This window comes from Cottoperca gobio, chromosome 4 (genome assembly GCF_900634415.1).
Source record: "Cottoperca gobio chromosome 4, fCotGob3.1, whole genome shotgun sequence".
NCBI classification, from domain to species: Eukaryota; Metazoa; Chordata; class Actinopteri; order Perciformes; family Bovichtidae; genus Cottoperca; species Cottoperca gobio.
In genome coordinates this window covers 8,721,498-8,749,249 of record NC_041358.1, presented here as the reverse complement: position 1 = coordinate 8,749,249, position 27,752 = coordinate 8,721,498, and the positions used below count along the sequence as shown (strand labels likewise).

The 27,752-nt window shown below is 40.4% G+C and overlaps 3 protein-coding genes across 3 annotated transcripts; 1 reads left to right on the top strand and 2 right to left on the bottom strand.

The window, feature by feature from the left end:
- Positions 1-3,732: 3,732 nt before the first annotated feature.
- LOC115007497 (interferon regulatory factor 4-like) lies at positions 3,733-11,629 on the bottom strand. Its single transcript, XM_029430399.1, has 8 exons — positions 11,237-11,629; positions 10,332-10,518; positions 9,867-9,943; positions 9,051-9,189; positions 8,853-8,954; positions 7,074-7,451; positions 5,700-5,812; positions 3,733-4,894 (listed from the first exon to the last, which is right to left on the bottom strand). The coding sequence occupies exons 1-8, from the start codon at positions 11,432-11,434 to the stop codon at positions 4,733-4,735; spliced, it is 1,356 nt and encodes a 451-aa protein (XP_029286259.1). The 5' UTR covers positions 11,435-11,629; the 3' UTR covers positions 3,733-4,732.
- A 683-nt stretch (positions 11,630-12,312) lies between these two features.
- Positions 12,313-21,241, bottom strand: LOC115007089 (dual specificity protein phosphatase 22-B-like). The gene is made up of 7 exons (XM_029429784.1): positions 20,993-21,241; positions 20,863-20,896; positions 18,513-18,595; positions 15,916-15,965; positions 15,282-15,356; positions 14,622-14,793; positions 12,313-12,920 (listed from the first exon to the last, which is right to left on the bottom strand). The coding sequence occupies exons 1-7, from the start codon at positions 21,011-21,013 to the stop codon at positions 12,762-12,764; spliced, it is 594 nt and encodes a 197-aa protein (XP_029285644.1). The 5' UTR covers positions 21,014-21,241; the 3' UTR covers positions 12,313-12,761.
- Positions 21,242-23,611: 2,370 nt separating this feature from the next.
- On the top strand, positions 23,612-27,624 carry bphl (biphenyl hydrolase like). Its single transcript, XM_029429459.1, has 7 exons — positions 23,612-23,846; positions 25,217-25,320; positions 25,419-25,585; positions 26,259-26,412; positions 26,553-26,684; positions 26,989-27,112; positions 27,223-27,624. Exons 1-7 carry the CDS (start codon positions 23,764-23,766, stop codon positions 27,311-27,313), a joined length of 855 nt encoding a protein of 284 aa, XP_029285319.1. The 5' UTR covers positions 23,612-23,763; the 3' UTR covers positions 27,314-27,624.
- Positions 27,625-27,752: the final 128 nt, after the last annotated feature.

Sequence of the window (27,752 nt, the reverse complement as noted above, 5' to 3'; positions counted from 1 at the left end):
AGGGTAGGTAACACCGACTCACAGACGTATGTTGACCCAAACATTGATAGTAGCTTGAGCGCAGCCCGTTTGACATTGGGATATTTTTCCATTGGCACAGTTTTACAGAACTCAAGGGTCCCTTCACTCAGAACAGGTTTCAGTCGGTCTTCCTCAGAAAGTTCAATCATCTCCAACTGGGCCACCGCCTCGTCCGTGACTAGCGCATACCTGTCAACCCTCCTGTTTTTCCCGGGATTATCCCGTATTTTTACTTCTATCCCGATTTTCTCCCGTTTAAATATTTTCCCGTAATTATCCCGTATTTTTAACCTTTCAGAAAAAAAAATAGGCCTAATTAAAAAAAGGGTAAAGTGGCCTCTGATAGAGCAGGTGGCAGTATTATGTTTAACTTTAGCTGAAAAACGTTATCTGCCAGTAAACACACAGAAGAAGAAAACAGGAACAATAACACAGAAGAAGACGACAAAACATTTGGATGAGAGTCACAGTGAACGGGAGATAGATGGAGACACAGTTGTACCTGCCAAACAAGTTAAAACTTTATGTAAGTACCTGGCCAAATGAGAGGAGACCTTCCCTTATTTAATAAAAGCAGAGTCGGGCAAACTCGTGCTTTTTGTAAAGTGTGCCATTCAGATGTTAGCATCGCACACGGCGGAATAAGCGATGTTCACCAGCATGAACAATCGTCCAAGCACAAGCACGTCAAGAGGCACAAAACATACACTGTCAATGACTTCATGTGTGATAAGAACTGTGTCGGAGGCAGACCAAGTGACCAAAGCTGAGGTAAAGATGTCGATGCTTTGCGTTAAAAATAATGTAGCCTTCAGCTTCTGCGTTGATTTCAGTCGCAGTGTAGCGGACATGTTTCCCGACTGACATCGCAAGGAAGTCCTCGTGGGGCAAAACAAAAGCCAAATAACTCATCAATAAAATACAGAAATCTTATAAACATGTCCGTACAAGTAATACATACTTTAAATAAACATGTATTTCCTGAATGTCCCTTATGTGTTTACGTTTACATTGGTGGCTGAGAGCCGTTAAATGTTGACAGGTATGGACTAGCGGGGCTTTCAAACAGTCCGTCTCAGCATTAAAAGGGTCGACGAGGAACGTAATCTGTGACCTTTTCAGCTGTAGATCATGGAACCGAGTCGCAAAGTTTTCGTACAGGGTTTCAACCAATGTTGCATTTCGGCTTGTCCGCTTGCTTTTAGCAGAGGGAAAATGCGCTAATTCTCCCTTTTGAAGAATTGTTTTAAACAGTTTCAGTTTGTTAACACACGCAAATACACTTTGCACTAGGTCAGGCAGCATTTTTATATGAATATGAACTCTCCCACTCTAATAAAACGTCCTATGTTGGTCTTCATATTTTCCCCTGCCGTTTTAGGATGGAACTCAGATGGTCAGATATTGTTTACTCAACGATAGGTTTTTCCCCCCTCGAAGGTGATTGGTTCACTGCATCGCAGGCATTTTTGTGATTGGCTCTTGGGCCACATCAAAATTAGACGCACTGTCATGCTCTCATACTGACAGCACACATACACACAAATAAAATTTGATATGAACTGAAGAGCAGCATGCGGCTCGAGAGCCGCAGGTTGGCCATCCCTGCCCTAGTGTAATCATTTTAATGTATATACAGTGTCTATAGAAAGTCATCATACCCTGTGAAAATATTTACCTTTTGACACATTACACCCTGGAAACTAAAATAAATTAAATCTAACTTTTTTGAGCTGCATGTACACGTTATAACCCTCATCATCATAGCAAAAAATAATGTTTAAATAAAATCTGGACACTTATTAAAAATGAATTAGTGAAATACCTGGTTTGGTTAAGTGATCAGCCCCTTTAGCGTATACCATTATAACTCATAATAAACTCAGGTGGAACCAATCAACTTCCAGTTCAAACACCAGGCTAACTGCCCCCCACCGGACATCCATTGAAGTGATTTTGATTACTTCAGAATCAAACCATCTGTTTCTTGAGGAGTCCACTACTACTAGTGCAAAGTTCTGCAAAGAATCCACCATGGTTGGAAAAGTGCTTTCAAAAGGCCTCCGGGATAAAGCTGTAGGAAGACACAAGTCAGGTGAAGGCGACAAAAATAATTTGAAGGCTTTAGCGCTCCCTCTGAGTGCTGTTCAGAGCATCATTAAGAAGTGGAAAGCGTATGGCACCACCAACACCTTGCCTAGATCAGGCCGTCCGTCCAAACTGGATGACCGAGCCACGAGGACATTGATCTGAGAAGCTACCAAGAGGCCGAAGGCAACTTTGAAGGACTTACAAGTCTTTATGGCTGGGACTGGTCGGTCTGTGCATGTTTCAACAAAGCTGGCCTGTATGGCAGGGTGGCAAGAAAGGTGCCACACTCAGTCTCGTTTGTGCAAAAACACACTTGGACGACTCTGTTGCCATGTGGTAAAAGGTTCTATGGTCAGATGAGACTAAGATTGAACTTTTTGGACTGAACTCAAAGCGTTATGTTTGGCGAAAACCGAACACCATACCTACTGTGAAGCATGGTGGTGGCAACATCATGTTGTGGGGATGTTTCTCTTCAGCAGGGATTGGGCACTTGGTCAGGATTGAAGGGAAAATGGATGCTGCCAAGTTCACCCACATTCTTGAGGAAAACCTGCATCCTTCTGCTAGACAGCTGAAGATGGGCAGGTCATTCGACTTCCAACACAACAACGATCCTAAACATACCGCCAAAAGAACAACGCAGTGGCTTAAGGACAGGAAGGTGAATGTCCTTGAGTGGCCAAGTCAGAGCTCTGACTTAAATCCGATAGAACATCTGTGGATGGACTTGAAGAGAGCAGTCCATCGCCGCTCACCAAGTGAATTTGACTGAACTCGAACAATTCTGCAACAAATAATGTGCAAATATTTCTCCAATATAGGTGTGTAAAGCTAGTAGAGACATTTCCAAATAGATCGATGGCTGTAATTGCAGCAAAAGGTGGCTCTACAAAGTATTACATCAGGGGACTGATGACTTTTCTAGTTCTTATTCTAGTTTTTCATTTTTTATTAATTTTCAGAACTGTCGACTTTTTTTCATTAGTTTGATGTTGTAAGGCTACATGTGTCTGCTTTACGTGGTTTACATCGTAATGGATTTGATATCTTTGACACTTTGGAAAACACAAGACATTTGAAGGCATCACCTGAGGCCCTGGGGAGTTGTGATAGTCGTTTTCTTTATTTTTGTCTTACATTATATGCACTTAATCATTCTGGTAATGAAAACCATAATTCCACCATTCATCAATATTGAATATAATCATCAGTGCAGCTCTCATGTACTGTTTACTGTGTGGTGTATTAAACTTTGAAAGACACTACTCAGTGGCTTTCTGTTTTTCACAGGCAACCTTATCAAGTGATGACATCTTCCCTGCTCTTCTTGTAAATGATTTTGTGGCAGTGACAAATGTATTTGTGGGTTCTTGTGATTGTTTTCCATGGAAGTGGAAACAGACTCAAGCCAGGAACGCTTCTCTCCAGCGCAGCGCGGAAAGCGTGGCCAACCTCTTCCTCTTTCTCCTCCCCCCGTGACGTCATAACATTTGTTTGTGATAACAAAGTGTTTGATTAACCAGCCTCATCCTGCATCTGAACCACACTTCCTGTTCAGACACAGCGCACACAGTACTGACGTTGCCCGTAGAGCTCACACAGTTATGAACACAAGTCTTCACTCTTTGCACTTTATTGCCATTTATTGTTTATAAAAACAGAAATGTGGTCCTTCAAGGCAAAAAAAAAAAGCTCAAAATATTTACTTCAACTCTTTCTTAGATTAAATGTATGCCACTTAAATTAAAAATATATATAATGTAACTGAAATATTTGATACAAAATGTAATTAAAAAATACTTCATAATTTACAAAAGAGTGGTGATAGTGTCAACTAGCAATACAAAATGAATAAGAGGAAGCATTAAACAAGTAAATCCATACCCCTCTCGCATCTTCATAGCAAATATGAAGCTACTGCCAGAAGACGATTAGCTTAGCTTAGCATAGAAACTACAAACATTCCAGGTGGGCTCATTCCAGAGGTAAACTATCTGCCTCCCAGTACCTTTAACGCCCCCATATGACACGGTATATCTTTTGTTTGTATGGATTACAAAGGTAACGATGACAATACTTTGGCTCATAACCTCCATAATGGTGAATTCTAGCTTTTTACACTTCAGTTTAACAAAAAATATAACAATGGTAAATTGTGAGTTTTTATTGCTAAACTAAGATAATCTAAGCTAACCGCCTGCTGGCTGCAGCTTCATGTGCACGGACTCGGGAGTAATGTTAATCTTCTCTAACTCGGCAAGAAAGTCAATAAGCGTATTTTCCCAAAATGTCTAACTATCACCTTAAGGCACTTAAATTCCCCACAGTTTTCAACAGTACAATCACTTAAGCTGTCAGTTTTCTTTGCATAGTATGGAAAATATTCACGGTGTCATAGAAATACAGTAAGGAGAGAAAAAGAAAATAACACTGACGAACACACACACACACACACACACACAGAACCCTGCAGGGCGAACACTGTCATTAAATGTCCATAATCGTTATGTACAACACTGTCCAAGTTTGTCCTCTTGTCTCAGAGTGTCCTTGTCTCCGGTGTCAAAGGTCACCGCTGCATCGTGAAGCTTTCAACAGTCACTTGAACCCACTGAGATCACTCCTGCAGGCTGCTGCTGTGGTGGTGTGTGAAGGTCCTCTGGTAGTCCTCAGGGGTGTTTATGTGGTCTGTGACTCCGGGGTGCTCGTAGCTGCGATAGTAGTGGCCCCCCATCTGCTGGGCGTAGTACTGGAGCTGCCTGGCAAACAGCGGCTCCACCTAAAACACAGACAGACGGCTCAGACAGGTCAGTGAAAGGCTTTGAACTGTCACCATTTTACTCTCTATGCGCTCAGATAGGTATCAACATATCAAAAGTAATATTTGAAAAAACTCGAAAGTAAGTTTTGAAAGTTAACTGGTTTGGGAAGTGGAACATAGGATTTGAAAGTGTAAAAATAGCACATGGAAGTCTGTATGAGCTGCGTCATTACTTTGAATTCAGGGTTGACAAAAAAATCTTTCTCAAGATTTTCTGTTTCCAACCCAATCTAGCAGAGATTCAACACACTTCATAAAGTTCTTTAAAAGAAATTAGGCTCTGAAATATAGCAAAAATGCCGATCACAATTTTCTGAAAGCAGCAAATGATTAAATATTTTCCCTGTTGGTCGACTCGCCCCTCCCACACAGAAATACATGAATATGATGTGAGACTGAACGATGAAGTGAAAACCATCTGGCTCTTCAGTGTGACTTTCCTGATAATCAGATTTTCACTTTAAATCACTAAGAAGATCACAGGTGTGAGCGGTGATACATGTGTGGAACTGGGCTCGTGCTGAATCTCTGCGAGACTCGTTCAGAAACTAAATTTGAAGTTTTGGAACATTATGACTCTGAAGTAGTTCTTACAGACTTTCAAATCCTATTTTTCGCTTTTCAAACCACATTTTAAAAGTGCAAAATGACAAATGAAAGTAATCTGAAGGTGCGTGGAAGTGCTATGAGGAGACGTGAGGCAGGGCTAATCAAACAGAAGGCTTATGCGGTCATCGGCAAGTATTACAGTGCGGACAGTCACCTGCACTGTGAGGCTCTGTCTTTGTCTCTGTGCGTCCAGAAACTCGTCTCCAAAACTCAGCAGGACCTGGAAACGAGGCAGCGGCCGACCGTGGAGTCCGCAACTCTGGATCTCTAAAGGTCGGGAGAGAGATGAGATCAAACCATCATGAGCTTTCTAAAACACATCAGAACGGGGTAAATTCAAATGAATTCAGGTGTATTTCTCGTGAAGTGGCGTGACCTTTGGGGTGATTCAAACGGAAAGTCCTGGTCACACCATGTATGCAAATTCAATTAGCTGTCAGGCTTTTACACAGCTGGGGCTGGCTTAGCATGTGGGCGTGGATGATGTGGCTGCAAAATGAAATACTACTTTAACAACTTTGTCTCGCACATGTGTTGTGATTGACACACGGTGATATTGACTTTTGGGGGGGATTTGCTTGTGTTAAGTTTTGTTTTTCGATGGCATTTATCCAAAGACACTTACAGTAAATGAGCTGCAGTTTTTCTCGGTTCAGACACAAACACAACCTTCACTTTTGAAGAATTCAAATCAGTACTGCTGAGTTGCTGTAAGAGTATCCTGAGCCCCAGTGTGTGCCTCTTATGTATCGTATTGCCATTACATACAAGTCACAGAGCTGAACATCCAACTTTCTGAAAAAATAAACACTGCAAAAAGCAGAAGGTTGAATAACAGCACTTTCCACTTGTCTAACGGCATTTCCTCAAAGACTCTTCCAACCAGCTGGAAGAACAAGTATTCAGTGTGTTGCACTATATTTGATCATTTCATGCAAAACAACACTTATTTTGCTTTTTTTTTGTTTTCTACAACAACATAAAAAAAGCAAAGAGATACAGTTTGTCATTTTCAGCTACCGGGTACAGTTGCAACTTAGGAACAAGTGCAACAAGTGAAATATCTTTTCATCCAGATGGTTGTATCTGACATGACTTTCAGCAACAGCGATGAGTGTTATTGAACAGCTTATCGGATGCTCTGTGAGGCACCAACTGGTGATGACTTGGCATTAGAGAGAAAAGGATATGTGTTTTTATGGGTTCTTGTTTAGTACTAACTCAATTAATTATTCGATTGTAGGGCAAACTAATTCATTTTCTTACTTTTGTGTAAGCTTCAATGCAGGTTTGTCATAAGTAAAAGGTGTGATATCCCAAAACCTTTTCTGATTAAAGCATAAAGTACTGAAGAGGAGTTCTAACACATCTTTTAATCCAACGTCTGAATTTGAATATGTTTGGATGTCACCTTGGGCTTTAGGAACCTGCTGGCCTTTTACACCACGTATAGATCTTAGACAATCAAAAAGCCACCCCCAGATGAAATACTTCTGCAATGAGTTGCATCTCTTCCCTGCTGTCTCACCTGTCAGGTAGTCCTGCGTGTGGAGGAGTTTAAAGGTGACCTCTCTCTCCAGTTTGTTGAGCTTGTCTCCGTATGGAGACAGTCCTCCCTGCCAGTACACTCTGCCCTGACAAAGCTTCCGAGCGTAGAGTCCGTCTGGGCCCATCCACAGTAACACTCCCCTCTCCAGGGCGGACGGGGGACTTGGGGGACACTCCTCCGACCTCCTCTGGGCTGAGAGACTGTCCAAATGCAGGGGGATGACCTCGGGACCTCCGGGCGGCAGGTAGTGCTTCTCCTCTGGGGAGAAGGGAGTGATGTGGCACCCCTCCGGACTGGAGGTGGTCACCTCCTTCACCAGAGTGTCCCGGAAGTATACCGACACATGCAGGCGGAAGTCTGATCGGAGGAGAAGAGGACACAGGTAGAGTCATCTTTTCACAGTTAATCTTTTCACATGATTCTCAGACTAGTGTTGTTGAGCAGTGTTGTCTAGTAAATGTATTTGAGACACTGATTTTTGTACTAGATTTCATCAAGATTTTAGCTTTATCACAAGGTTACTGTGAGCTGCCGTGTGTTTGGCTGTAAATCAATATAAATACGATTATGGAAATGATCGATTAGTCTGCTGGAAGAAAATTATTCAACAAAGGTTTTGATAATCGGAAAAAAAGCCAAACCTTTGCTTGTTGGATCCTGTCGACCCTAATGAAGTCCAAAGTGATTTTATGTAAAGACTCCACTGTCTACCTACAGTAGCTACAAGTTTGGACACAGGCTTGATCTCACGTCAGCATGTGCCGGTTAGCTTTAAAACTTCTTCAATTTACCAGCTGTTAGAGCTTCACTTAGTTCTTAAGCTATTTGTGGCATCAGCTGCTCGGACAATCGTGTTCGTACTTTTACTCTCTGCTTTTGAGGTTAGGAGGATCTGTGATTTATGTCAGCCTTCACTAACTATGAACTGTTCAACTTTAATTATAGCGCCACCATCGGTACAGTCAGCGTTTGAAATTGCTGCAAAGCAATAATTAAATATTAAATATGTCATCCGTTCAAATTCCATGGAAGTTAGACTAGCAATGTTAGAAGTAAAGCTGCATTACTTCATTTCCGGCCACTAGGGGGCAGACAGACCGATACACAGCCACCACGTATCCCTGGCTTTGGTGTTGGGCAGGCAGTGTACAGTGGGTATCGGGGGAAAAAAGGCTGATGCGAACTGTGACACTGAATCATATTATAAATGTAAGAATCACAAATATGCTCACGCTGTACGATGAGAGCAAAATATGCGATAAAGTCCTTAAAATATTCTAAAATAAATATATATTTATTTTTCCGTAATTGTAGCGCCCTCATTGGGCCATTCAGTGTATTTTTTAAGCTTAACAAAACATTGTGCAGTTTCACTAACCTTCTCAATATCAGATCAGTATTATCCGAAACGATGGATTAGCCTTTTTAAAGATGTCGAAATGAATGAAGACTAAAATTAGTGGAAAGTTTGAAAGTTAAATTTAAATAGATGTCTTTAGCAGTGTCTTGGTATACGACCATAAACAAAGCACAGTCTCGTTCATAGGGACTTACATGTTGCATATTATTATCTCCAGGTGCTTATACATTATGTAAAGATGTATTCACTGCTCGGTTCTCATTTGTGTCTTGATTTAAAATATTCTAAATAAGATCTGAAGCCCCATTGAAATCACATTCAGCTCAGTTGGACAAACAGTCCTCCTGATTTCATAGCTTGCAGATAATAAAAAAAGAGAAATGAAAGTGTTTGTTTACCTGAGAGCGCCTCCGCTGATCTGATGCTGGCGTCCAGTGTGAACGGCGAGGGCTGGCTGTCAGCAGGGCCGTACGAGTAGATCGAGGCTCTGAGCTGGTATCCTGCACGCACAGAGAGACGAACAAGAGCTCAACACAAGCACAGAAAGGCACAGGAGTAAGATGCTAATACTTCTATTTGATTACTGAGGACCGTACCATTTTCCATGGACGGGCCCTGCCATGGCAGGCTGCGGGGGGGACAGGGACACTGAGTGAAGGGCAGCTCAGGCAGGGAGGCCGGCTCCTGACAGTAATCTCTCCAGCCAACCTCTGGTGTGGGCACGTACTGTGGCATCTACAGACACACACACAAACAGTAAAGTTAACATAATCTGTACTGGACTCATGCATGAAAAAATGAAAAATATCGATTCTCAGGAGTCCTGCAACCGGAGAGTCTGTCAATCATTTGTTGAGGAGAATAAAGGGAGCTCCACACCATGATTACATGGTAGTAATTGTTGGTAATATGTTAGTCTTTGTTAGTAAAGTTAGAAATGTACACTGTCCTTTTCTCAAAGCTGAAGGTAGAGTTGCTATGTTAACATTTGACAGAAAGAAATGTAAGAATATAAAGGAATGTATTATTTATCTACCTGAATTATATTCCTGACATGGTGCAGTATGGTTAAACAATACAAATCTTAGGATGGTGGCATTATGCTGGGTAAATAGTTTTTAAATCTTAGTTATGGCCCTGGCACAAACATAAAATACTCTGTAACAAATGAAAAGCATCTGTTCACATATCACATCCTTGTAACTTGGACAACACAGACAATGATGTGTGACGATTTTCTTGTACTGCAAATTCAGCATTTCCAACAGCACTTGAAGGAAGCATCAGTAATACTTTGGCAAGCATAGACACTGAGGTATGCACAGTATGCTTTCTCATCCACTGCCCCCCTCCTCTCTCTCTCTCTCTCTCTCTCTCTCAAGCCCACTCATTTCCATGAGTGTGAAAATCACCTGAGTCTGCAGGGCAGGATAGGGGGAGTGCACCTGATAGCTCATTGGACTCAGAGGACTGTCCTCCTGCCGGAGTCCTAAACACGAGACAAAAGAGAAAACAAATGTAAATAAAAGGCTACAGAAGTCTGCAAAAAGTCCACATCTGTTGACATCATGCAGCATGACCTTCACTAGCGGTTTGTCTTTGTGACTCTTCAAAAGTGCATTACTGCACTGAGGAGTCATTGACCTTTATTAATCACTGCAGAGAATTTCCAACTTTGTATGATAAAACCAGTTCACCATAACAACAATTTAAAAATCATAATTAAAACAGACATACAAAAATACAGATGTTCACCCATGTGTTCACTTCAACACTGTGGATATTAATGCTGAACTGCCATTTAACTCGTGCAAACAAAAATCAACATTTTAAAAGCTGTATTGCTTGATGTGTGAGGTGTTTGAGGTGGGACTGACTTTTCTTGGCGCCCTCGGGAATGACGCGGTACACTTTGTACGGGTCTGAGATGTCCAACTGGCTCCTCTCCACCAGCTCCTCGAAGTCATTGCTCTTGTTGAGGGCGCAGCGGAGGCGAGTCTTCCAGGTCGGCGGGTCCGCCTTGTCGATCCCCTCCCGAAACTTGCCTTTAAACAGCGCCCAGGCCTGCACAGAGGTCGACGGTAACACTTTAAAAACCTTACTAAAGTTTAGCCTGAGACAACCAGTTCTCCAAACTGAGCTCCAGCATGTATTTCAGAGCCAGGAGAAGGGAAGCCTATTCAAAGTAGAAAGCTAAAAATGAGTCGATTAATTGAGGAGTCCATCAGAATATTTGCAACAATTTCTGATTTATCAAATGTGACAAATTCCTGTTTAGTTTTTTTAATTGTCTTAAAGCTATACAAGTAAACTGATTATCTTTTTTGGTTTAGAATTATTGTTCAGACAAAACAAACATTTTTTTATGGGAACTTGTGTTCAAGATAAAAACATTTTTTTAACTAGGTTAATTATCTGACATTTAATAAAGGAGTAATCGGTAGACTATGAAAAGAATGCAGGCTTATTTATATTGCACATTTCATACGCAAAGACACTGAAAGAGCTTTACATCAAATATAATTTAAATGCGCAAAGCAGCATAAAACATTAAAACAGGTAACGTTGAGATATTCATCTTAATACATTGTAGCTACTTTGTGAAAAGCAGCATAATGATAACAAATTCTGATTATTATTTCTCACAGTCTCCCTTTATACCACTTTAAAGCATTTGAAACCATTGGTTTAAAACTTTTGTGAGTTTGTTCACCCATGTTCCTACTTTTATTCTGAAAATCACTTTTTATTCTGGCTGGATTACCAGTGGAGGATCTCTTACCTTGAAAAGCGCGGCATCCTCATCACGGTTGTAGTCCTGTTTCCCGGCGTGTTTCCACGGTATCCTGAAGATGCTCTTCTCGTCGTTCTCCCACACCAGACCGGGATAGTTACTGCTGTCCACCTGCTCGATGAGCCACTGGCGCAGTTTCCCGTTCCCGCTGCTCACGGAGCCTCCGTAATCCACCTCTAAATTCATCTCTGTCCAAACACGCAACCGCAGTGCAACGTGCTGAAGTGTGTTTTGAAAGTAAAGTGCAAGTTTAGCAGAGAAGGATGAGTCTATTCAGTGAAACGCACTGAAGGTGATGATCTCCCACGCACACTAAATTGGCCTTAATGTCTCGTACTGAGCTGCTTTTACCTGTGAAACTCGAAACCCGTCAAGTTTTGTCTCTGAAAGTCCTCATCATCACGGCGGGCTCGCTTAAATCCTCCTATAGAGAGCGGCGGGAGGGCGGAGACAGAGCCGGGGATGCTGAGAGGACGCACCTGCTGCTGCTGCTCTCTCTCTCTGTCTCTCTCTCTCTCTCTCTCTCTCTCTGTCTCTCTCTCCGTCTCTCTCTCTCTCTCTCTCTCTCTCTCTCTCTCTCTCTTCTCTCTCTCTCCTCTCTCTCTCTCTCTCTCTCTCTCTCTCTCTCTCTCTCTCTCTCTCTCTCTCTCTCTCTCTCTCTCTCTCTCTCTCTCTCTCTCTCTCTCTCTCTCCTGCGAAGCTTATCAGCGCGCGCACAGTGGCCGATCTACAGTAAGACACCGGGGGAAACCCTGCCGCCGTCAGTCAGAAGTGTCACACACCCGCACACATGGAAAATCATGGAACGGAGACGAAAACAATTCTTTGAAATGATAAAGCTTTACGAAAAGTTACTATAGAGTGGCCCTGCAGCAGAAGTGATGCGCAGAAATATCAGTGGTTGCCACAGGAAGATTATATAGAACAAATGTGATTTAACTTGATTTTAATGGTTTAATTCAATAAAATGCAAATTACTATAATATGGAGCAAAAGTGTAGGTGTGGATAAATAACTCCCAGGCTGTAGACTTTAAAATTATGCTTTAACTTTTAATCCTTCTTATAATGGCATGAATTGAGAGAACAATACACTTTAAAATACAAACAAAAATAAACAAGCACTTTTGATAAATAAATACATTCTGTAAAAGTGTGATACTCATATTTAAAGTAGAAGACACAGCATAACTAAAAGCAAAAAGTGTTCTCACTGTGGACCGTATGTACATATTTCCTTGGTGTCATGCTTGACTGCCCTTGCATGTTGTTTTGACAGTTTGAGGCAAGGACATGACTTAACGAGGGGGGCCGAGATAATGCCAAGAAAAATCCCTCCTACTCACATGACTCCTAAACCCATCTGCAAGCATCGATACAGAACGTGTTCCGTTAGCTTCTCTCTGCAGGATCGATGATGAAGGCAAACAGCTGGTCTGGTCCTTGTGGGTTTAATGGTCCGAGCAGAAGCCCACCAGCCCCTCGGCTGCCTGAGTTCAGGGAAGACGAGACTCTCAGAAGACATTTTTTAATGTGCCACTCGTGCCCAGTTCAGGAGTGATGCTGGTCGTAATGGTATTGCTGCTGTTAGATTTCCGAGTTAAAAGGGCTTCCACCTCCTCATCATCGTTGAACGAGTTCTTCCCGTATCGGTCCTTCCACCAGGCTCGATACTGTAGGGGGGGAGAGCAGATTAATAACTGACAGCTAAGACAGAATCAAAGAGACATTTGGTTACTGGTGGTAAGGTAAGTGTGTGTTATGGGGTCAGTAGAGTAGAGTATTCAGAACAGGTCCAAAGTGTGTGTCACGCATACCCTGGCTTGTAGTTAAATACTGTATGTGCCAATGTTTCATTAAAAATCACACCTTTATTGTCCAGTAGGTGCAGCAGACGCAAGCTTCACCTTGCTGCAGTGATGTACAAGTGTGTCCCAGGGCGTGTCAGTACACAGTGACGTCACTGACGGGTGGGGTTACAGGTGCAGCAGCGCACACTTGTGACCACACCCAGCTGGCTGTGGTCACAAGTGTGTGGTGAAGTGCCCTGTTAGCCGTATGGTTACAGCGCATTCCACAAACTGTAACCACAACGTCCACGGTTTGATTCCAACCGCGGACATTTGTTGCATGTCACACCCTTCTCCCTCCCCCTGCTTCCTGTCTGCCTCTTCGCTGTCAAAATATAAAAAAGGCAAAAATGCCAATGTTTCAGGGAAATGAAACACTTTTTACGCCTCATGTTAAAGGAGCAGTGTGAAGGATTTAGTGGGATCTATTTGCAGAAATTGAATAATATACTCATTATGTTTTCATTCGACTATAATCTCCTGAAATTAAGAATTGTTGTGTTGTTGTTATCTTAGAATGAGTTGGGTGGGTCCTCTTTACGGAGCCCGCCATGTTGCACGCCTAGAATGGACAAACCAAACACTGGCTCTAGCGAGGGCCTTTTGCGTTTTTATGTTGGAGTGGCAGCTTGAATTTGTTGGCCTGAAGGCCACCGTAGGTTCTTCTACAAAGCTTGGAAAGGGGGGGAAAGGTATTCAGTTGGTTGCAACTCACTCCACCTCACCTCTAGATGGCACTAAATCCTACAAGGCAACAAAACATAATTAAATAATTTTACCCAATTCACGTGTAGTGTCCTACAAAATGTATTATTATACAATACATATCTCTTTTCTGTTTTCTCACACTCTGAGCCAGAAATCTCCACTGAAGGTTTTTACAGTTCGAATCATTAATTGCCTGATTTATATAACATTTGATTCCTAAAAAATTGATTTTTTTATCGATGTTTACATTTTCTGATTTATGGAGAAATACAAAGTCAAAATTCCCTTTGTAAAAACCTTTGTCATTAATATGTCACCAAAATGAAACAATAATTTTGAACCTGCTTTATCCAATGTTCAGATTACTGGTCCGGAAAATGAATGCAAATATTTAATAAGGAAATGCCTAATCTGCATATTTAATATTTTTATTTCAGCAAACGTGTAATATAGAAAGTAATTGTCTTAAATTTAGTAATCAACTACGGAGGTTTCATGGTGACATGTAAGACTTTTACCCTGTTCACCTGTACGTCTCCCCTTAAGTTACTCTTTAAGCAGCTACTCTCTTTGTGAGCAAAACCTGAACAAAGCGTTGACCAACAGCCTTCATCTGTCGCACTGTTTTCATAAAGACGAAACCATCATTTCCTGTTAATCCCTTGTTGGTACACAGTTTGAATCCCACATTGGGGACTCTGCCACTAACAGCTAAAACTAATCTATAGAGAGGTACTTACAAACAATTAATAATCAAAATGGGCATTTGATATTCTCAAATGTTAATGATCATAAGATCAGCGGGGTGTCACTCACTTCTGCCAGTTCTATGTTTTCAAACTCCTCCAGCTGCCGGAGGAAGCCCAGGTTGGGCCCCGCACACGGCCGAGCCGCCCTCACCGCCGCCAGAGACTCCACCCAGCCACGGCCCGTCGCCGTCATGATGTAGGCCACCACCAGAGTCACACTGCGGGACACTCCTGCCACACTGAGAGCACACAGCTTCACAGTATCCTGCCAGTTTTAGTAAGATTCTCTTCTGAACAAAGAAGTGAAACTCCTTTTTTTCTTCTACTGCTGTGGTTAAATGCTTGATTTTGTCCTGTTTGATATGAGAATGATGAAATGTACAATGAAAGCATAAACCATAATTGTGTTGTTTGATGACAGTGATGTGGTTGAAAATGAAAATCGGGCTAATAAAATATGAAAGACCTCACGGCAGTAATCGCATCGCAGGCAAATATTACTACTTCACTTTGATGTAAAGTATATATGACTTAAAGTGTTAAATAAAAATATAATTGATAGTAATTAGGTGTAGTTAAAACAACAAGACATAAAAGGAATCTATTATTTTCAAAAATAAAAAATCCCTTTAAGTCCTGTTTGATCAATCAAATTGAAGTATTGTACATTACATTATAGTACATTAAAACGTAAATAAGGATCGTAGTTTAATTTATTTTCACTCACCAGTGAACAAGGCAGCCCTCTCCTTTCAGTCGGGACTCGTGGATAAACATGATGCTGTCTCTGAAGTACTGACTCCTGGTGCAATTATCACATTAAACACACTGATCACAATATACTTAAACATCTTAATAATACAGACTTGACATAAAATATGTTAAACACCACATTTGAAACATCAGTCTCTTTTTATAACTGTATTTCTTAAACCTTCCACTTAATAATTCAACTTAATTAAGTATTGATTCGGTATCCCACAGTTTTTATTCCATCAAATATTCACAGCTGAACCCGCCCTCCAACCAGAAGACATTATAAATTGTATGATTTATTGATAGTTGTTAACCTGGAATAAACGTATGGTTGAAGAACTCAATCAGTAATGGGAATGTATGTGTGATTGTTATCAAATTAATGTCCCGAATAAGAATACTTAAATATAAAATACATTCATAAATTAAAAAAATGTTCATAAGATATTAGTAGAGACATCTGACCCAAGATTGAAGAACTTTCAAACACAGTGGACCTCGTGTGTGTGTGTATATATATATATATATATATATATATATATATATAATATATATATATATATATACACACACATACTTTGCATATATGTCATATAAGTACTCACAGGTTTTGCAGCCTGTTGTCAGCAGCAGATATACACAGGTACGTCATGTCCTGGAGGGCGAAGGGGGGAGAAGTTTAGACTCAGTGTATTTTATGCAGATAAACCTGTTGATTTAATGAATGTTCAACATTTAACTAAGTGTTATCCTATCTGTTTGAACTCCGGGTCTAACACACTTCCTGTTTTTGTTGGGGCGGCCCCTGAAACTTTGCCCCTCTGACCCCGCTGGTATGGTAGGTCACGACAAAACGATATTCGTGTGTGTGTGTGTGTGTGTGTGTGTGTGTGTGTTAGTGTGTTTTTGTACTGTGCACCTGGCAGCTGATGGTACATACATTGGACAGAAACTACCTTGTCCCGTTATGACTGCACCGCTGCAAAAACCCCTGAGCCCTCTGGGACACAGCGAACTCTGGAAGTGCTCCAGACAGGTTAGCTTGCACACACACCAACCACAGACAAGGTACTCATATATACACACACACACACACACACACACACACACACACACACACACACACACACACACACACACACTTACAGACGTGCACATATTGATAAAGCATGTAACTCTCATGTCGGTGAAACTGTACTTATTGAGAGGAAAGATCAGCTTATGCAAACACATGCTGAGAAGTTATCTTGTATCTTTGCACAATCCCTCTTAAAATCCTCATGACCATGACTCAGGGTTTGTAAAATCAAACCCAGGCTGACAGAAAGCATGAATACACAATGTGTGTCAGCAAATTGTGGATACGTGCAGAAATTCATTTTCTTTACTAAGATTTTGTTCCTTAAAGCCGACCATGTCAGTTTATTTTGCGGTATGTTAATTTGAGCCACATACTAACAGTAACAGTACGGTAAAGGGCACGTCCGACCTCAGAGACTTGGTGGTTGCAAATTCTGCCTTCCTCTCTCAGGAACCATCACGCTTTCTTCCAAGAAATCAATCAGTCAGCAGTTTGACTGTTAGGTATGCAAATACACCATCCCATCTGGCCATTTGGGCTAAACTGGTTAAAACAGACCTGAGTCATCATTATACCACAGAGCTAAAAAAAACTGTAAAAAGTTGAGTCAATCAAGAATGCGAGAACAATCCAACGATCAACATAAAAGATCTGTAAAGAGCTGCTGAATGAAGGGTACCACAGTCCAACATTTTTAAAGGTTTTGGGCTTGTAATGATGTCTGACTGTGGTTGACCAGTTTGGGTAGTGATACTGTAATACAAGTTGCTGTTTCTCTTCAGAGTTCAATGAAACATACTAGCATGGATGGAGAAAGTGTACAGAAATCTCTGAGCACTTTTCATGCTCGCTTTCAACAAGAAAAGATGAAAGTTATGAAAGTGGACACTGAAGATCAAGATCTTCGAAAACGTGCCGAAGGCGGACGGGGAGAGAGGGAAATTTCACTCAATTAAAATGACAATTAAATTCAAATTTAAATGGATCATTAGTTATTATTCTGAAAGGATAACGTCTCTTAATTACTTCATTTCCCGAAGAACAGATTTTGCAATTGTACAAACGATATATTTTGACATCTGCTACCAAATGGAAATCAGTGAGGGCTCATTTCTACTTTCAACCTACCAGGTTCTCACAGTATATTCACCTCTTTCTCTCATTCTCACACTCACTCGCTCACATACACACAAGACAGACACCTTTCTCTCCCTTTCATACACACATTGCCACGTCTAAATGCAGCTGTGAAAAGCCAGAAACCTTTTTTTTTAATGCAGTTCCACTTTCAAGACTTTCTGGACTTCAAGCTGCTGAGCTAAAAGCATCTTGTGTGAAATGATGTCTCCCAGTTTGATGGCTTGCATCTGCATCACAGCTGCATCACAGACTGAAAACATACAAATGTTCAGATGTTCACTGGGATCACACACATTATTGAAGTCAATCAGAAATCTGCTTTTTTAGTGAAACCTGGTGAATTCCAGGTCTTCTGACTGATACATGACAAAAGGACAAAAGGACTTTCCGTGCAAAATTGAAAAGACCATCTGACTTTCACAATAATTGAAGTGGTCTATTTCAACCACCTTTGATAAGAATCTGACTCCACACCCTTTTTCTTCTTATGTATTCTTTTAACAACATTAAATAGGTTGTTGGAGGTGGATAAATAAGTGTATAATGCAGCTTAGAGCTGAAAAGATTAGTTAATTAATCAATTAGTTAATTGAGAGAAAATTTACATTTTGAATAAATGTTTTAATTCAGTTTTATGCTGAAAATGCTGAAAATGATTTGGTTCCAGCTTCTCAGGTTTTAGGAAATTGTAATGGACATTTTTCACAATTTTTATTTTTCAGAGCTAGCAATTGGAAAATAAATTCACAGATTAATAGATAATGAAAATATTTGTTAACTGCAGCCATAATAAAGATATTAAGTCAGAGTGGCACCTCATGTCTGCTGCCAACATTGAACACTCTCAGAACGAGTAGCAGGGGCACTGAGGGGGAAAAACAGCCCCATGACTTCAGAGGAGGTTGTATATGTTATGGCCGGATTAATGTTGGGGTCAGAGGGTCACACAGGTCGATACAAGAATCAGAGAAGACAGCTCACCTCCAGGATGGGTGCAGCTGTGTCATGGATGGACAGGATGTGGGTGATGTTGTGCTGCACCAATAGCTCCCTGTCTCGTGCATCTGCGGACCGCAAAGAAAATCAATCATCTCAAATATTCCTTCCATCCAATCAAAAATCACACCATCTAAGTTAAAACCTAAATTAAGCATTTTCTACCCAACAACAACCCCCCCCCCCCCCCCCTCCTCTGATGTCTCCCAAGCAAATTTGGCCTTGCTCTTGTTTTGAACTGAAAGAAAAACCGGAAAACCAATGTTTCTAAAACAGTCCAACAGCTTGGCCCAGAAGCAAGAAACAGTAATTGTTCTAATCAAATTTTGTTCTTTAAAAGGAAGCCAAATGTGTTCTACCCTGGACAGATGTGTCTTGGCCATATTTCTTCTCATGCTTTGCAAGTTTGCAGGATGCTGATGTCACCTTTACAAGGCCAATGAGTCTGAACGCCCCTGCCAGCCAAATCAATTCAACTAACCCCAATTTCATACATCACGGCAGTTTGCATAAAGTTCAGGACAAAACAAACATTCATACAATATCAACTGGAAGAAAGATACATTAATATATGAATACTTAATATGAATCCTTAAAATAGTTGAAGAGGAAACTCAATCTGACTGTGTAACTGCAAGCCAGTGACTTGAAGGTCATAAAATGAGACAAGACCACAAGTGTGTTGGTCATGAGATAAATATTTTTATGGGCTGCATGGTGTCAACAACTGTCTCTGCTGAGCACAGAACAGTGGCGCTTCCCTAAAAAGACACACAGTCACTACAGTTGGACAACATTTTAAAGGGTCTTACTATATAAAAGTATTATAATGCCATAGAAATGTATGCTTTCTGTGAAAACAGCATGTCAAATTAATAGTAGGGCTGTCAAGCGATTAAAAAAATGAATCGAATTAATTCCAAACTTTGTGATATGCGATTAATCGCATATATCAATATTTGCTGTGAGAGCTCCGTGCGACGGGGGGGGGGGGGGGTCACTGTCGGAGCTCTGTGCTCCGTGCTGTCGGAGCAAAAGTCAGGGGCATCTAAGAGCGCGATTTATCTGCGTTAATATTATTTTTGTCACGTTATTTTCTCTGTGATTAATTAATCGAAATTAACGCGCTAATTTGACAGCCCTAATTAATAGTAATTAAAAAAACAAGATAAAAACAACAAGCTAACGTTAGCTGGTGAGATAGCATCAGCTAAAATTAAAACTAAATTTAATTATTGATATATCCCTACCTTTTTTTATGTAAGATATCAATTTTGATAAATTGACATCTTGGTAATTAAATTTCATTACGCATAAGAGTATTTAAATTCATTATGCAGTATAAGAAACCCAGCTAACACTAAACTGTTGCTGAAGCTAAGCTAGCTTAACAGAGTAGCAGTAACTGCCAACTAAGCTTTTAACACAAATGGAATTTGATGCATTTAAAATAACTTTATCACATAATTCTATGAAATAGTGACTTAGCTAGTTTAACATATTTTATCAGTTTATTTTCTTAAGCAAACTGCCAAAAATGTACAAAACATCTGAGATAACACACTATGTGCATGTTTCCCTCTATTCTTTGGAGGCTATTAAATAGGTTCCATGACAGGGATTTTCAGCCTAAAAACGCATACAATGAAGGCATTAGTTTGCCAGCCTGTAAACTTTAAACTCATTTTAAATCATTTTCATTATTGTTCTGCCATTGTACGACAGGCTAGGGCTCTTCTTACACTGTAAGAGTCTTACAGAGTTTTAGTCTTCCTCATCCACAAAGACAGAAGGTTTGAGATGATGTAAAACATGCCGAGCAAAATGGATAACAGAAGATCAAAGGCCTGGATAACATGAAAGGTTTCAGGTTTCCTATTCAACAGTGGTTCCCTGAACATATCATGTTTACAAAAAGTGATCCATATTTTTTTAGACGTTTCCTGTCACCATTACATGTGTGCACAAATCAAATAAAAATACAACTTAATGATTGCATTTGCTGCCTCATGGAAAGATGTGGAATACAGTCCACACCGGGGACACCCCCACACCGCGGGGCATCCCCTCCTACACCAACCCTCACGCACTCAGCAGCCCTCAATTTCTCTCCTCCAGCTGCTGACAGGCAAAAAACAGGTTGTTTGTTTTACATCAAAATACACTACTTCAATCATTCTGCTGTACAATGGGACCTCTCCACTCTATAGAAACTGAGCTCAGTGTAGCATCTCACCACATGCCCCTCCATATGAGGAACTGAAACACACTCTACTACATTATCCTGAAAATAAATTAATTCTTCACTCAAATGACAAGAGGCAGGACATCTTACCTTTGACATTTCCGAGATACAGATGAGGCAGAACCTAAAGACAGTTAGAAATTGAGTCAAAAGAAGGAAGGAGAGGCTGTGAAAATACAACAAGGTCATTAAGGTTGTATGTAGAGATTTGATACTGTACCTTATTTATTCCGTTACCCATATCAGCCAAAAGTCTCAAGAAAAGCACATCAAGCTTAGAGCACAATTTAGATTTTTTTTTTTTTTTTTACCAGATTGGTGAAAGTGTATCATCTAGTGTTCCACACGTTTTAAGGTCCGGTCTAGGCTTCTCCCCATGAAGTCACTGTTAATGTGTCTCATCGTTTTCAAACCACCCCTGATGACTTTGTTTGTGACCCGGGATATCATAAAGACTTTGACGCCTCCACAGTTCGTGCCCTGAGTGGTACTTGATTGAGAATGTGTTGCTTGGAATGACGTAATGTGACCTTAGCAGGGCTGCTTGGATATTTATTTTTAGACCAGGAGTTGGGTCATGCGACTGTCGATGGGCGCATACCAGCCAGACAAAGATGGTTAACGGCCAGAGGGCGGAGGAGAACAGATCCAACGGTGGCTCACGCCTGGCTATCACTATCTGCCGAGGTGCCATACCGTACAAGGAGCACGTCTGGATGAGGCTCAAAATACATGCCACTCGCAATAAATCTCAATTAGGATAATATTCTTGAAGTAGAAATGATTTGTCTTAGAACTACGAATACCCTCATTTAGCTTAAAGGCGCTGAACACACAGCTTCTTTGTGTTATTGATCCTATATGAAAACTAAATGTTCAATTTCATCCATGATATAGATTAATTAAAGGTAGTAAATTAATAAGTGAAACTTTGACCAGCTGGTGGCTCCAGAGGAACGGGTCAGGGTTCATCCTCGGGGATCATGAATGTCTGGACCACATTTCATGGACATTCATCCAATAGTTGCTGATTTATCTCAGTCTGAACCAAAGTGTTGGGGCAGACCAGTCGACATGCGACATACTAACATTGCCATCTAGAAAGATTATAAGTTTACTATTTAATACAACATGGAAAATCTTCACGTTGTTTAATCAGCTTGATACTTTATTACTTTCTCTAATTTTATGAGAATTGCTTATAAACTTTTTAAATGCTGTCTTGGAACTAAGAATCCTCCCATTTATTTGAAATTGTGTTTATTCTCAGTGAACATCCACTTGAAAGTACTTCAATCACTGCATTTCCAGTAAATCCTGCAACATCTTCAACAAATCGCTCTGCAGCGATCAAAGTATTTTTAGCCCGGCTTTGTCGCCTTTGTGTTGTGTTCCTGTGTGTGGTTCAGTGTGTGGCACACACCTCAGACTCACTGACAGCAGAGGAGAGTGGAGGCGTTTACAAAAAGCTGCCTGACTGCCTCAGAGAATTAGGTCTGAACAGCTCATCTAGCGAGAGGTGGGTCAAACCAATTTATAAACAGACGCATCACACATTCGTCAGCGTCAGAGCGTCACTCTGTGTGTCATTTTCATTGTCGATTAATCTGACTTCTGAGTATTTGGATTTTTAATGCCAGAAAACAATTAAAAAATGCCCACTGCAATTTCCCAGAGCAGGTGATGTCTTTGAATTACCAAAGATATTCAGATCACAGTGAAATAAAACAAAGAAAGCCACTAGAGTAGACCCTCACATACGAAAAGCTGGAACCAGAACAACCTTTGGTGTTTTGGTAATGTCTGTGGCTTCAGACTGAAAACCTCAATTTGGATTGCTATAAAATGGTGTAGAGACATTCATGGTCCCCAGATGATGAAGCCTACTGATGTTTGTTGTCCCCTGACTTTTCCTCTAGTGCCACCATGAGGTTGACATTTGTGTTTTTATTCAAATGTTTCAACAGCGATTGATTCGATGCCCTGATGTCGAAGCTCCCCATCAGGATGAACTGTAATAACCTGGTTGATCCCCTCACTCTTCATCCAGCGGCATCAATACTTTTTTTTCATGGCTAAATCATTGCTAAACTAATGTCATTCCCTTCAGCCTCAGCTGTACTTTGTTTTTGGTGCCAGTCAACAAATGTAAGAAAGTTAAATACACTGCTTTCTTACATGCTCCATACAGCGACTCTGATTGATGTTTGGACTTTACTTTTTATGCAGCACCTCTGAAATATCAAACAATGGTTTCTGGATGTTCTGTTATTGGTAGTTTATCATAGTTTGTTCATAAGAGTAGTGTTCATAAAAATAGTTTAAACTCTCTCAGGCTTGAAACATCCCTTATTATGTTTTTATGGGGGCAGTATCTAGTATGCAGACTCTAATTTCTACGTCTTTTAAACGTTCTTCTGTCCAGCAGCTAGTGTTTATCTTCTGAATGTGCATGCTTTGCTAACACTAATTGATTAATTCACCCCACACATAAGTTAAATATGTAAGATGTTTGTAACATGTATGCAGGCATAGCCCATATAAAGTAAACCTTTATTTTACAGGCAAACAAAGAACTCAAAATATGAGAAGAAGTCTCCAATATTAAATGAGTAATTGATGAATATTTAGGGTTTATATGGAACTCCTCTGGAAAAGTTTTTCTGTACCAAATGACATAGGTCTTTCCTCGGAAATAACGAGGAAATCAAGGATCTGTAAAATATTGTTTTACTGAAATATTTGACCCGGGTATCTAACATGACCTTCACGTGAATGTTGCCTTTCGGTTCGTTTCCGTACTTTCGCTTTAAAAAAAAAAAAAAGTCAATAAAGTCGACGGGGAAAGTGCGAAACTGCCTGCCCCCAAATAATGTGCAGTAAAGGATTACTTGAGTTCAGTCAGAAATCAGTCACATAGTTCAATCTTTAACCAGCTAAAGTTAATCTTCTGTAGCGGAGACCTGCTCTGTCTGCACGGACGTCTGAGGAATGGCGTTGGTTTTACTCGGAGGACGTTTCTTTACACGCAGAACTGACGTTAAGAGAGTCATGACAGCGATCCAGCCGTACTGGTAACTTGTTTTCTGTTTAATATGTACATGTTTATATGCACATTCAAATCTGGACTTTAACCACGGAGTGCTGCAGTGAGGAACCAGGAAATGCCTGCCCTGCTGTTTGCAACGTGTTCGTCGTCTTTACAGCAGAATTTCTCTGAAGGCTCGTTGGATTTAAAGCCACTAGATGGCGCATTATGTCCAGGCCTTGCACCGTAAACAGCATGCACGAAATCATATTGCTGAAATTGTTAGAATGATAAGAATGATTCCCGCTGTAAGACCCAATGTACATCTATTTAATCTAATAGCTATTAGTGGTAGTAGTAGTGGTAGTATTTTAGTAGCTGATATTTTAGGGTATATTTTTCTTAAGCACCCCTATAATGTAAGACTGCATATACAAAAATAAAAAAGAAATAATAAAGCCTTTTATTTAAAACAATACTGTGGAATAATTGTTTTCAAATAGGCTATGTAAGAAAATAAATAATGACATTGATCATGCATACTCTTAAATATTGAGGAGCCTTTCCCCTCCAAAATAATATTTCTTAGCAAACACAATTGTAATTCCTGTTCTACCTTTTCTATCTAGACTAAGATCAGGCACGCATTTATACAATATAATTAGCTCTTTTTATTCAATGTTAAAATTGTGCTGTGAAAACATTGATTCAAATGAGATCCGATCAGATGTTGAATTAACAGCTTTTGCTATCGTAGGAAGTTGTCCTGCCAAAATCCTACAGCATCTCATCCATCAGGACATTTTGACACAATATCTACTCAAGTCCACAAGACTTCTTCTCAACTTTTTTGTTATGTCGTACTCCTACTCCCACCCCTACTCAGTGTTTAATAAAGCCTCCTTGCTGACATGTTCACGTCAGAGGCCCTCCTCCCAGCATGAGTCATGTTTAACAGCAGGTCACAATGACCTGGTGGTGCAAACTGTGAAACAAGGACAAAATACCATCACATTTACAGTAGGCCGGGGCACCTATCTGTAACAATGCACAACCCAGTACAGAGAAGAATAACACACCAATGTCATACATCAAAATTCTATCAAAATGTTTAAAACAGAAGCTGTCATTGAGGGTAATGAGGACCACAGTGTTGAGTATGTATCACAACCACTGATCAAACCTTTTGAATGCCAATGAAAGTCAAGAAGGATACAGCGTTGTCATGTTATTGTGGCTGATCTGTAAAGCTCCCTTAAAAGATATACTATATGATTGCTGTAACTCTTGTCGTCTTTGGTTTCGCTGTGACTGTCAAATGAAAGCCAATGTTTCTCACTAGACCGACAGAGTTTTTCTTTTCTCCTCCATCACCATGAGCATACTGCCACAGTCTACCCATGTGTTTCCCTGCAGCTCGTCGGTGGCCTCAGGCAGGCAGCATGTTAATGGCGTGGATCTGTACTACGAGCAGACGGGCAGAGGGAAACACGCTGTGCTGTTGTTTCCTGGTGCTCTGGGTAAATACAACAACACACCTCTTCTTATCTCTGCCTCGTGTCCTCCACGTGTACATCCTCTAATACTGTGAAAACCTTTTTTTCCTCTTCTAAAACAGGGTGCACTCGGACTGATTTTGGACCTCAGCTGAAGTCTCTGAATAAGGAACGCTTCACTGTAGTGGGATGGGATCCCCGTGGCTACGGACACTCTCGCCCCCCAGACAGAGACTTCCCCCCCGACTTCTTTGAGAGGGATGCAAAGGACGCAGTGGATCTGATGAAGGTCTCATCAGTCTGTTGATCAGCCATGAGTGATATTTATTACCGATCTGAATTGCATAGTTTACTAAGAAGCCCCCCATATGGTAGGAAGGAACATGGGTGTGTAAATCTGAGAGCTGGATTGATCAAGTGTAGTTCAGTTTAGTGTTTAGAAGGAAACGCGAGGCGATACATTTTTTGTTAATTAATCGTAACACCAGCTTAATAAAAGCACAGACTAATAAATATTTCCAAAATAATCATCTTTAATAATAATAATAATATCCTTTATGATGCACTTAATAGACTTAAAATAAACACAATTCTTCTTTAAATATTAAAACCAAAGTTACTAAGAATACTAAAAATACCTCCTGATGTGTACTTTATCTTCAGATGAAGAAACTTAGATTAAGATTTTAGTTTAAAAATGTATGTATGTACATAAAACAATATTAAGTATTTCATGTGAGACATTAGTAAGAATAGTAGTATATATTAAGTCCTATCCCTTTTTTAAATATATTTGATCAATGAACATAATGTTAAACATAAATTAGGCATTAACGATCAGATATGACACATATCTCTGTTTTTTTTTTCACCATATGCAATTCACCGTCATTCTCTGCATCTGTTACATATGAGACAAACACTTTGTTAGTGATGTATAGTATTTTTAATTTCATTGGCAGGCATTGGGCTTTGGCAAGTTCTCTCTGCTGGGGTGGAGTGACGGAGGAATCACCGCCCTGATTGCCGCAGCGAAGAACCCCGATCTGATCAGAAAGATGGTTGTATGGGGATCCAATGCCTTCGTTTCCCAGCAGGACCTCGAGCTTTACACAGGTACTCCTACTCTACTTTTCATTATCTTGGCTAGCTGCCAATGTAGTCTCAAACGGTGTGAACTCTACAAGGTGTAATCTTTCTTAACTGCATGTGTTGTATGTCGTCGTGTGTGCATGGGTTTCTGTGGGAACACGCAGCGGTACGTGATGTCTCCAAGTGGAGTGCGAGGATGAGGCAGCCCATGGAGGAGGTGTATGGAGCTAAAGTCTTCGCTGAAACCTGGGAGGCCTGGGGGGATGGGATTGCACAGTTTGCAAAAAGACCAGAAGGTAGTGAATCCATGTTGTTGCAGATTCATTACACAAGTGAAGTCGAAACTGAAACACCATCAGAAATAATCAAATCAAGAGTTGGAGGGGAAATGCAGACATTTATAATATATAATTACTGTGAGAAACACAAAACTGATGGGATTTAGGATGGAGGATATTTATTTCTGTCACAAGATCTCTACTACTGTTCATACCCAAATAACACATAGAGAATCAGTTTGAGGTGCTTCTTAATTTTGTTATGTTCTAATAAATGTCATCTGAAAAGCCAAAATGTTCACTTTAAATGTGCTCTGGTCAGGGAGTATCTGCCTGGAGCTTCTGCCCCTCATCAGCTGTCCCACCCTCATCATCCATGGAGAGAAAGACCCCATGGTGCCCAGCTTCCACCCACAACGCCTCCTTAAACACATCAAGGGATCACGGTGAGATGATGCTCACACGCACATATTTAAACAACAACAATATTCAAATTACCTCAAATAATAGGAAATGATACATGTGACTTCTTTTTTTGTTGTTGTCCGAAATCTAGATTACACTTGATGCCAGAGGGTAAACACAATCTCCACCTGAGGTACGCTGATGAATTCAACCAACTGGTGGAAGAATTTCTGAAAGACTGATCAATTAATTAACACTGTGAAGTAACGCCGTATCATTTTGTGGAGAAGAACCTGTGACTAATCCTTGCATACATTTACACTAAAAGACTTAATTTCGTTATTGATTATTTAATTTGTACTCTGTTTTCACGAGGCATCAATTGTTAAATACTGTATACTTTACCTTTTTAAAATTGAATGTAAAACATTTCTGTAATTTTATTTATAAAGTTATATTATATAACTCAGTAACATTTTCTGTAATTGTGGCTAATTTAAGGCTAACGTGGCAGTGAAATTATTTTTAACAAGGCTGCAACATTAGCTGCTAGCTTTAGCAGTAGCAAGTTAAGTTAAAGTAAAATGTCTGTAGATGCATACTTTAGAAAACAAACACTAATGCAAAGCTAAACTATACAGCCATACCAATAGTTGTAACATCCCAAAACTGAAGTTTAGA